This window comes from Salvia splendens, chromosome 18 (genome assembly GCF_004379255.2).
Source record: "Salvia splendens isolate huo1 chromosome 18, SspV2, whole genome shotgun sequence".
Classification (NCBI taxonomy): domain Eukaryota; kingdom Viridiplantae; phylum Streptophyta; class Magnoliopsida; order Lamiales; family Lamiaceae; genus Salvia; species Salvia splendens.
Window position 1 is genome coordinate 6,116,206 of NC_056049.1, and position 12,761 is coordinate 6,128,966.

At 34.4% G+C, this 12,761-nt stretch overlaps 1 protein-coding gene across 1 annotated transcript; it reads left to right on the forward strand.

Moving 5' to 3' along the window:
* Positions 1-10,952: 10,952 nt before the first annotated feature.
* LOC121776209 lies at positions 10,953-12,110 on the forward strand. Its single transcript, XM_042173366.1, has 4 exons — positions 10,953-11,069; positions 11,140-11,262; positions 11,367-11,510; positions 11,622-12,110. Exons 3-4 carry the CDS (start codon positions 11,418-11,420, stop codon positions 12,003-12,005), a joined length of 477 nt encoding a protein of 158 aa, XP_042029300.1. The 5' UTR covers positions 10,953-11,069; positions 11,140-11,262; positions 11,367-11,417; the 3' UTR covers positions 12,006-12,110.
* The last annotated feature ends 651 nt before the right edge of the window (positions 12,111-12,761 follow it).

The window sequence follows — 12,761 nt, forward strand, 5'->3', positions numbered from 1 at the left end:
AGCCTCCGCCACCAATTTGCGTCGATTCCACTCCACGGCGGTTGCAGCTCCCACAAAATCGACCGGCGTTGACGTGTTTGCACGCCATATTCAACAAATCTCGCAGGTATGTAAAGGGAAAACATTCAACTGAGCGTATGCCTAGGCTTTAGGATATCGGAATTAACTAGGTAATCGTCTAGGGTTGTCTCCGATTATGAGTGCTCGGCATTGTGTTGGGTTTACAACGTCTCGATTCAGGTATCTTATTTCTTTCGGTTTATTCCAGATCAAATATGCCAAAAAGAGGTCGTCCACGCTCGCAAGCATCACAGGAAGCAGGTAAATTGCACTCGTTGGTTGTGCTTTTCAGTATTATTTTTGTTGTAAATTGCATGTTTCTTTGATGCTCACAATACAGTGTAAAAATGATTTTACTGGACCATTTTAGGTAATTGTTTTGAGGTCAATTGGTTCGAAATAATCTTGACTGTGTTTTCACCTTTTATGAATATGAATAGCCTTATTTAGATGTCTAGTTTCATTACTTGCTGTAAAACTAGCATTTTAGGGGTATTTTGATGTGCATTATGTCAGAATTCCGTGTGCATTTTTTTGGCCAGACAGTGCATTATGGGTAGGTTTGTATTCATTATTTGTTCATTTTGGGTAGGCCCGACGATACCTCCACAATGTTCATTATTTTCTTTATCTTCTGCATTATGGGTAGGTTTGTATGCATTATTTGTTCCTACTGCATCATGATGTACTCTTATTTAATATGTAGTGCATTATCTAAAAGAATAATAGCATACCTTTCAGTATATGGTGCATTTTAGAGGTGGGTGCAGTGTATTGTGTGTTATGCAATGTATTTTGAAGACTTATAGTTATATGCATTATTGAACTTAGCCTGTGCAGTATTTACCAAGATGTATGCATTATAGTATAAATATTAAGCATTATTGTATTAATATTAAGCATTATGTATGTGTTTGGAGATTAGTGCATTATTTAAGTGATTGGAGATTCATTGTGTGTGTTACATTGTGCATAATGTAGTCTAGTGTGCTCCAGAATACAGTACGTAAGAATTCAGTGTGCATTTTTTATGCCAGACAGTGCATTATGTATCATTATGTATGCATTATGTTGGTTTTAACACTGGTCATTGGTTGTATTGGTTTGTTGCCACAGATTTTTACAGAGGAATCTGATTGATGATTTGATATAAATTGACTAAACGTGCATCAACAGTGTTCATTATTTTCTTTATCTTCTACATTATGGGTGGGGGATTATTCATTATTTGTTCCTAGTGCATCAAGTTTGTGTGTTATACAATTTATTTTTAAGACATGTAGTTATATGCATTATTGGACTTAGCTTGTGCATTATATACCAAGATCTATGCATTATAGTATTAATATTCAGCATTGCTATTGGTATTAGCCATGGTGGTTAAGAAACACACTTAAGTCATTTATTTTGTGTTAATGCACCGTGTTTGCTATGGGTAGGGTTTTATTCATTCATTATTCAGCTGGTGTGGTTTTACTAGCTATAAAGTGCATTATGTAGATTAAAATTGCATATGTTGAAGTATATGATGCATTGTATAGGTGTATGTAGTGTATCCCGTGTGTTATACACACTGGCTTCAAGAAAAAGTTTTGGGTGCATTATTGAACTTAAATTGTGCATTATGTACCATCATGTATGCATTATAGTTGGCATGTTAACCATTAGTAATGGTAATTGCTGTGGTTGTTAAGAAACATACTTAAGTCATTATTTGTTATGCCTTAAGCATAATATGTTGTTAAATATGCAGTACTCAGTCTATATAATCTGTTCATGATGTGTTGTTTGTGTCATTTCAGATAAGCTGCTTAGAGTAGACATAGAAGATGCGGTAGATGGCATAATTCCAGTTGCGCTTGCAACAAAACTCAGACAGAGATTAGCTGAGATAGCTCCTGGGACTTCTGGTTGTCAGGATGAGCCTAGACCAATTACAGGGCGAAAGCATGATCGACTATACTCCCGTCGAACTCCGTCCGAATTCATAGACTGCCTGAAACGGCGGAATCCCCGACAAAAAAGGGCCGTCACTGATATAGGATTTGGGGCGGTCCTTGATTTTGTATTGTCGACGAACCCCTACCGAGATTCTGAATTGTATACAGAGTTTAACTCCATGAAAGAAAGAAGCCGTCACGGAACTTGTACATGAGTCTAAGAGTGAATGCAATATTTGTACATTATTTAGCTATTTATATGCATTATTTATCATTTTTATGCATCTTTAGATTGTTGTTGTATATGAGTCTAAGAATGAATGCAATATTTGTATGTTCATTACTTGAGTGATTCTGTACATTATTTGGCTATTTGAATGCATTATTTATCTAGTTTATGCATCACGTGGTTGCAGTTGTACATACTAGATCCTAGCCCCTAGGCTTGTTAAACCCTTGGGGAAAACAAGAAACGTGCGTCAAACATCGAAACACAGCACAACTTAAATTAAACGGGCCAGGATAAATATTCATTCCATATTACAAATAATGCATTACAGAAACTAAACTACGCATTATACTATACTAAAATGTACATTATGTATATCTGTTTTAAAAAATACCTACGCGCTATGCATGTGCAACCCGAGATGAATTACTGCAGCTCGTGTACTTGGACAACGTTTTTTAGACTTAGAACATACTACACCCTAGCCCCTAGGCTTGTTAAACCCTTAGGGAAAATAAGAAACGTGCGTAAAACATCGAAACACAACACAACCTAAATTAAACGGGTAAGGATAAATGTTCATTACATACCACAAATAATGCATTACAGAAACTAAACTACGCATTATACTACACAATATGTACATTATGTATATCTGTTTTAAAATATACCTACGCATTATGCATGTGCAACCCCAGACGAATTACTCCATCTCGTGTATTTGGACAACGTTTTTTAGACTTATAACATACTACACCCTAACCCCTAGGCTTGTCAAACCCATAGGGCAAACAAGAAACGTTCGGCAATCAACGACACACGGCACAACTTAAATTAAACGGGTCAGGATAAATGTTCATTACATATCAGAAATAATGCATTATAGAATCTAAACTATGCATTATACTATATTAAATATACATTATGTGCAACCCAGACGAATTACTGCAGCTCGTGTATTTGGAAAACATTTTGTAGACATAGAACATACTAAACCCTAGCCCCTAGACTTGTTAAACCCTTAGGGAAAACAAGAAACGTGCGCCAAACATCGAAATACGACACAACATAAATTAAACGCGTCATTATAAATGTTCATTACATATCACAAATAATGCATTATAGAAACTAAACTACGCATTATACTATACAATATGTACATTATGTGTACATTATGTGGATCGACGACCGAGTTCACGTTCACCGGTACTTCAAATTCCCCGAGTTGAACCATTCAACTCACTAGCGCAACCTCTTCTACATCCGCGTTTTGCTCTACCTCACCTCTCTCGAGGACTCCGATTACACCAACCTCTCCGCCGGCAAAAAAATCTAACGACTTCGCTTTATCGCTCGACGACAATCAGGCGATCTACGATGATTTCCTCAGCGCGAGAGTCTTGTGGTTGAATCGCTGCAACCCCAGACGAATTTCCTGCTAAACAACGTTTGGGATCGGCGACTGATATGAAAATAATTTACAACCTCTGATTTCCAATTGTATGCCGTCACGTTTGTAAGATTGCGGACTAATTCACTAACTACATGAATATTTTATGAGGATTCTCTGATCCCACCATTTTTGTTTGACTAATTAATCCAACTTCCGGCTTCGGCATATTCGGATCAATTGTGAGTGGGGTGCGCTATCTGAATCGGATGTGGTGAAGTAATTGAGCAATCTGTGAAAAGAAAAAAAACGTGCAGATCTTCAAGGGAGGAAATTAAGGAAGTTTCCATAACCACCAAAATAGTATTTACCAATTATGTCCTTTTCAGATTTTAATTGAATTAAATTTAATGGTTAAAGCCTATAATTTAGGCCATTGGATGGAGGAAATCAACGGCTGAGATCAAGAAGGAAAAAGGAGGAAATATGAGAAAAGGAAATGAATACATCCCTATATATATATATATATATATATATATATATATATATATATATATATATATATATATATATATATATATATATATATATATATATATATATACGGATGTATTCAGATTAATGTGTATAAAGCAGTTAAAAAGGAAAACTAATTAAGTCCCTTGATCAGGTGTGATCTAATGGTTAATATAAGATCCACTTGAAATAAATTAAAATAATTAAAAATTTGAAAAGGGTATGGATGGTAGAGCCAAAAAATGTCAGTTATGCCTAGCCCATGATTCACGCCTCCCATGATTTTGTATTTAATGCCTTGATTTATTTTCCTTTCTTAATTTTGAATATATTAGTTGATTAATTTAATTATTTTTGCAGCATCATTATATCAACCAATAAATCAAGTCCTTATGATGACTATGTTTAAAAGTGACGACGTACATTATTATACCGTTTTCGTACATTATCTTATATAATTTATGTTTGTATCCTTTGGTTTTGGTTTCATACGGAACTTGATGTACGAATATGGTTTTGAAATATAAAAAAAACTTAGTTTAATGTACGAAAGAATTAGTTTGACGTCTTGCAGCACGTTGACTCCATATCCTCCGGGTTTAGCATTCCATCGGGCTAGGTTGTAGTACCGACCGACTAACGAAAAGTTCACCAAGAGCAGGGAGATTACTCTTTTCCCTTAGGGTTTAACAATCCATTTGGCTAGGGCATATAACCAACAATTTTCTATAATTTCTGTTTGTATCATTTGGGTTTTTGATTTCACACGAATCATGATGTACGAATATGGCTTCGTAATGTACGAACGACTTAGTTTAATGTACAAAAGGTTTAGTTTAATGTCTTGTAGTACGTTGCATCCATACCCTTTGGGTTTAGCAATCCATCGGGCTAGGTTGTAGTACCGACCGACTAACAAAAACTTCACCAAGAGCAAGGAAATAACTATTTTCCCTTAGGGTTTAGCAATCCATTTGGCTAGGGCATATTACCTACACTTTCCTATAATTTTTATTTTTATCCTTTTATTTTGGTTTCATACATAAGTTGATGTACGAATATGGTTTTGTAATGTACGAAAGATTTAGTTTAATGTACGAAAGAATTAGTTTAATGTCGATGTTAATGTATGAAAATGGTATTTGAATATATGAATCCCAAACATTAAAGTAATTAAATTACTGAATAATGTATGTACATATATAGCTATATCATGTCGCATTGAATGATATTTTGAAGTCATGTACAATTATGCACGTATAATGTATCATGGGTTGGGAAATGTTGCATGTCCTCCTCAAAGTCCTCATCACCAAGATTTATTGGGCGCTTTATACCTATTCAAAAATATTGACATTGAGGAGATTAGACTACAAGCATTATCAAACCAAAATACAGGGAGATTACACTTTAAGCAACATCAAACAAAAGTACATCAAATAATAACGTGGATAATCAACTGTACGTAACGTACATAACATGTTCACCAATATAACTCAAACTACCATAACACATATTAATATAGCAGATATCAAGAACTAATCTCATGTTTTTTCTATCAATGTATTTTTGAAAACTATCCACATAATAATGTACAAGTTCATAGGTAAATAATGTACAACAAGGATTGTATAATGTAGCAGTGTATATCAAAATAATGAACAACGAGATTTTGTTAGTGAGTCGGTACTATGCCCTAGCCCTATGGATTGCTAAACCCTTTGGGGGTGGATTTAACTTCCGCAACACATTAAACCCATTATAATCTATATTAATATGAATGTGACATACATTAAACAATCATAATCGTACATTAAATTCAAAGAAGTATTCACGGTGATTGTTTGATACTCGTACATTAAATAATCATAATCGTACATTACCGAATTAATGTACCAATTTGTGTGAATAATGTGCACGATTGACAACAACACACAACAAGAACACATGATTTAATATGAAACACAAATGAGCAATTTGTAATGTAGATATATCATCAAAACATGAAATCTTTTATTGAAAAAAAAATGAACAAATTCCCAATTAACAGAAATCCACAACATCCGAAGAAATTAGAGCAAAAACCACATACAATCACTGAAGAATAGACGTCTAATTATAAAACCAAGTTAATTTAGGGTCGAAATTTACCAAAAATGCGGCTCTTTTACATAACGCTCTCTGTCGTCTTCAAAACGTCAACCGGCGACTGAATCGAGGATGGTTGAATCACAATCAACATACCTTGAAATAAAGAGCAATAGATCGTGAATTAATGAGATTTGCAGTATCTTCTTCGGAAAGTGGTCGACTACACCAAAATAGAGAGAATTTGTGATGATTAGTAATGAACCGAGAGAGAAATTGGGGATACTAGGGTTTGAAAGAGAGAAAAAGTGAGGGAGACGGAAGATTGGTGGTGAGAGAGAGAGAATGGCTGAAATCATGGAATTGCAGTTTAAAAACTGTTGTAAATAATAGTTTTTGTCAATTTTGCCATTTAATGTACGAAAACGATGTAATAATGTACTGACTGACATTTAATCAAAACCATTGAATTAATAGATCTAAGGGATAATATTAGACCTATGTTTTATACCAAGGGGTCATAAGGAGTTTAATGCACCCCTATATATATATATATATATATATATAGGGTCCTGTTAGGTTGAGATTATTTACCTAAATTGAGAAATGAGATGCAATATCAGCCACTAATCCACAAGATTAACTAAATGTCAACAGCTATTACATTATGTCAACACGGGGGTATAACTGTCATTTCAGTAATCAAATGGTGCAAAAAAAATTCTATTTCAAATCATTTTCCAAAACTCTCTAAAACACTCGGTTTCTCTGTGCAAACACAAATTTGTTGAACTTCCTTCAAACATACATTTCTACAATGACGATTGAAGATGAAATTCGAAGAAAATCGGTTGAAGCGCCGATTGTAGCTGAATCGGTTGAAGCGCCGACCGTAGCTGAATCGATTGAAGCGCCAATTGAAGGAAATCGGTGTTCCACATCAGTGGTGGTTCCGCCTTCTTCCGCGGTGGTTTCGACTTCTTCCGCGGTGGTTCCGACTTCTTCAGGTTTACCAATTGATTCAAATTTGAAATATATTGCTTCGATTTTAGTTTATTAAATTAAATCTGGATTTGTTTTCTTATGAATTTGATTTGTGCTGATTTTTTTGGAAGCATCACCTCCTAGCAGTTAGGAATTTGGTTAAATTCTTAAGATTATTGACATTTCATACAATAACTACTGACATAGCTATAATAACAGTATATGCTTGTTTAAATAGCTGTTAGGATGACTGTAGAGTAAACTAGAAAGAGTTATTGATATAGATTTATTGTGTTTCATTTCATACAATAGCTATTGACATAGCTATAAAACAGAGTATATGCTTATTTGAACAGAGTATGATTTGTTTAACATGGCTATTGACATAGGTATTGACATAGATTCATTAACAGAGTATACTTAATGTTTGAACTTATTATTGATATAGATTAATTGTGATTCATTTTAAACCAGAAAATAGAAAAATATCAAAGCGCAAAAGGCGTACCTCGGTATCACAGAAAGAGTTAATGAATATTGAGAAAAAACAAAAGAAAAGCATAGAGAATGAAAAACAGAGTGAGAATGCTGAAAATGTATCTCAAAGGCTTCTAGTGAAAAGGAAGCCTTTGTTTTTTGTTGAAGCAATAAGCCAATTGAATGAGGCACAGATTAATTCTGTGAAGGAGATTGGTTTTGAGAGTGTCTTGCATTACAAAATTGAATACATTCCTAGTAGATTAGCATTTTCTTTGTTGAAGAGCTTTGATGAAGAAAAGTGTAAGATAAAGCTTTATAATGGGAAAAAAATTCATATCACGGAAGAGGATGTGGAGCTTGTGTATGGATTTCCAAGAGGTAACATTACTTACTATAGAGAGAAGTGGAAAAGTAATGCACCTTTCATGAGGGAGTTAGCAGAACAATGCGATACAAAACCAGGAAATGTGAACCATAAAGCTGTTGAACAACTTATGTTAGCAGATAAGGAAGGAGGACCACAGTTCAAGAGATTGTTCTTGGTCCTATTAGAATCTGCATTGATTGAGCCTTCAACATGTGGAATGATAAAATCTAAGATTGGAGAGATAGTTGATGATTTGGATAATGTTAGAAATATCAACTGGTGCTCATATACAATCTTTGTGCTCAAGTTTGCTATTGATAATTGGTCGAAGACAGAGAAGAACGCCTTTGCAGGACCACTTCCCTTCCTCATGGTATGTTTTACATTTTGCATTACATTACTTATTGAAATGACTTGTATGTGTAGTTGATATAGCTTGTACTATAGTTGACATTAGTTATTTAAGGGGCTTGTGTATTCAGTTGACACTACACACCAGTAATTGACATGAATTTTTTAACACATGCAGCTCTACTACTTAGACAGAGTTACACAAGACATGCGTCCTGTTCCTCGCACATTTCCATTAATGAAAGGATGGAAAAGGGAGCATCTACAGGCTAGAGAAGATAGAGAGACAAGTGAAGGAGTTTTTGGTTTAGGACGTATAAAGAAGAGATATGTCCGTACTCTGGAGCCGCACGAGGAAGAGAAGCAGGAGGTTGAGGTGGATGAGCAGATGCCTCAACAACAGATTCCTGATGACTGTGCAGTTGGGTCTTCCCAGAACCTACTCCCAAAAGATTTCATACAGGAGGAGCAGCAGCAAGGGAATGAAGAAAAGAGTGTTGATGTAAATGAAAGTGGAGTTGGATCTTCTTCTCAGAACATACTCCCATCACATATGGTGGCCAATTTAGTAAAATACATCAAGCAGATAAGTGATGGCAGGACCAACCTTGTGAGAGTCCTCAAAGAAGCTTCATCACAGAGCAAGAATAATGATTTATTCGGATTTATTTGTGATATTGCTAGAAGTGCAATTGGAAGCCAAAAATCTCCAGTTGCCTCTGTGAGTGACACTTTTCTCCATTTGTCGCAGTCATATAATATAAACAACGATGTCGCTGTTGATAACTGGAAAGCTATGTTTGATTCAATACGGAATGCTGAAAAAGCAAACGAAACAATTGAAGACTTGAATGAATTTCCAACTTTCAGATTGGAAGATTTCTTTGATAAAGTAAGTACATAAACAACCTATAATGATATTAATACATCATTTTGTTGATATATGTTTCTCTTAGTTGACATTGGATTATTCCTACAGTTTAGAAAGTAACATTATTGAACTAATTTTTGAACAGGCTGTAGAACAAAGAAACAAAGATAACTTACCTACCTCAACAGTTGGTGATCCTGAAGAGGTCAGACCGTCTGTTGAAGAAGACGAACAAAGAAAGGAGAACATGATTTGTGATGACCATAACAATCAAACTCTCCTATCTTGACAGCCATACTAGGATCTCCATGGACAACATCACCATCTCTCCCACAACAAGAAGTCAATGCTTCAGAGCATGACAACACACTCGCATCACTAATAGGATCTGAGAACAGGGGAAGTGAGTTGACCTCACCAGTTGGTGATCCTGAAGAGGCCAGACCATCTGTTGAAGAAGACAAACAAAGAAAGGACATGATTTGTGATGACCATAACGAATCAAACTCTCCTATCTTGACAGCCATACTAGGATCTCCACGGACATCATCCCCATCTCTCCAACAACAAGAAGTCAATGCTTCAGAGCATGACAACACACTGGCATCACTAATAGGATCTGAGAACAGGGGAAGTGAGTTGGAAATTCAAGAAGATGTTGAAGCTGATAGAGAGTTAAGAACACAAGATGCCTTGCACATATTATCAAAAGTATGTGATGACTATGAAATCAGAAACAATGAAGAAGCAATCAAGGCCACAAACACCATTGTTGATATCATGAATGAACAGGTACAATTTATAATGATTATCTTAAACTCTAGAAGCTTTGTATATAAATTTTATAGATTTTATATAAGTTAGTGACATTGTGGATATCGTATTTGACATTGATAAATACATAATTAACATGGTATAGCATGGAGTTTCAGGAAGATAGGGAGGATGCGGCTGCATGCTCAATTGTTGAATATATGATGCAAGAGGGTCTTGAAACAATGGATGACACACCTCCTGAATGGAACGTGCAAAAACAAGGATATAAATGGATAGAGAAGATGCATGAGGAAAAAGAAAAAACTCCTGAAAACACAGAGAGAAGAATGACTGTCTACCAGGTAAAATAAGTAAAATTAACCTTATTATTTTTTAAAAAATGACTTGTATATGTAGTTGACAAAGCATGTAGAGTAGTTGACATAACTTGTATGTGAAGTTTACACGATATCTATTGTAGTTGACATAATTATATTAGTTATTGATATGGTTAGTATAATATAGTTGACATGATTTGTGATGGTAAATAACATTAAATTCACTGACAACAGAACCCTATTCCTATCTCTGAGATTCCACTGGCTGAAGCTAGAGAGGGACGGACTCATGCTGAAATGCGCCCCAGCCCAGTGCTACGATCACCATTTGAAATACGAGCTGTGCATATGAAACCAACCCTGAACCTGGATGAAAGAGATATCTACTACTACATAGTAGAAACTGAAGGAACAAATGAGTATGTGTAATTTAATTCTTTGAATCACTTCTAAATTTCTATGCAGTTGACATAATTTATGAATGATGTTTAAATGTTGTCTGCATGATTTCATTTCAGTGATACATGTGCTTACACTAATGGCTTTGTTTGGGCAAGCAAAGGAGTGTTTTCATCTCTGAAACCCCATACAGAAATCAATATAGGTGTAATTGATGTATGGGCAACATACCTGAACTTCAGAGAAAATGAAAGGGCAGAAACGTCACCTCCACGGCTGTTTCTAACAACATCCCCATGTGTGAGTAATCTAAATTTATACAAAAACTATTTGAATGACATATTTCACTCACAAAAAATGTTGAATGCAGTATTTGAATATAACAAATCGGGAGCCTCATTGGAATCCATTACAATCCAAGAACAACTTTATATCACGAATTGATCAAGAGACTAGTAGAATACAAGATTTTGATTGGAGAAAAATTGATTTGGTAAAAAATTTATTTTTGTACAAAGATCTCACAATGTCAACAACATAAATTTGGACAGGTGTTGTCAAATTCTTTTATCTAATATTTTCTCTCATATTATACAGGTCTTCTTCCCAGTTTTTACAAGTGGCTATTACTACCTTGTTGTATTTTGGATGAAGATCAACAAAATTGAGATAATAGATAGTGTCAAACCACCAAAAGGCAAGGATCCATTGGAAAACTATAGCATTGAAGTTGGAATACTGGTATGCTTTTTTCAATAAAATTGACATTATGTTTACATTTTGTTGACATAATTTATGCATCTTGTCAAAATGCTTTGTATAAGTAGTTTAGTTTTGTTTATATATTTGCAGAAAGATATGTTTGAGGCATACTTCAAAGAGAAGAACATATCAGGGCTATCAGAAAATATAAAGAAGTCTCCATACAAAGTTGTTCCTTTAGATTGGGCCACAAGCACCAATAAAGAAGACAGTGGTATATATTTGATGAGACACATGGAAACTTACTTTGGCAGAAAGGGAAGGGAATGGAATATTGGCTTTTCTCCACGTGGCACAAAGATTTTACAGATACTCAGAGGAAGATATTGTGAAGCGATGCTTACATCAAGGAGCAACAAGAAGTGTATGGATATGCTACGTGTCGCTGACGACTGGATGACTGCAAACAAGCACAGATTGTCTGAGTTACAGAAAAAGTTCAAGGAATGGTTTAGCTGTAGAAGCAAGAAGTAAACAACTGTTTTATTCTGATTTTGAACAAAAAGTGGTTTGGATATTTGATCTTATTATGTTTTTTAGATGGATATGTTAAACAATTATCTCAAACTGATTTTTAAACCATGCACTATATAGAAATATATCAAATGTCAACAACTAGAATTAAATGTCAACAACTATTTTTCTCTTATGAAATGTCAACAACCAGAATTAAAATGTCAACAGCAATTTTTTGTTATCAAATGTCAACAACTTGAATTAAATGTTAACATATATTTTTTCTTATTAAATGACAACTATTTTTTAATAAAGTGTAAGCAACTATTTTGTCTTATTAAATGTCAACAAGAAGTATACAACTATTTTTTCTTATTTTCTTAATTTGACATAAGTTATACCATAATTATAATACAATACATGTCAAAAGCTTGAATATAAATGTCAATAATTTATAGCAAAAATGTATACAACTTTTCAATAGGCATCATATAAAATGACAACAATTCAAAAACAATTTTTTTAATTAAAAAAACATTTTCCTTCCTTCCTCAAAAACAGAGTTAAACGGATTTGTAATCAAATTTAAAAGCCATTTCTCTCATATGTCACTTGAAAACCCCTCTCTCAAAAGAAGATTTATATAAAATTTCTCTCCCAACCACTTTCTCTTCTCTTAAATCTTCATGCCGATAGAAATCCAAAGTCGACATTCATTCAATTCCTAAACCTTCATCTACAATATCAAACTAGTTTGATTTATAAGCCCTTTTT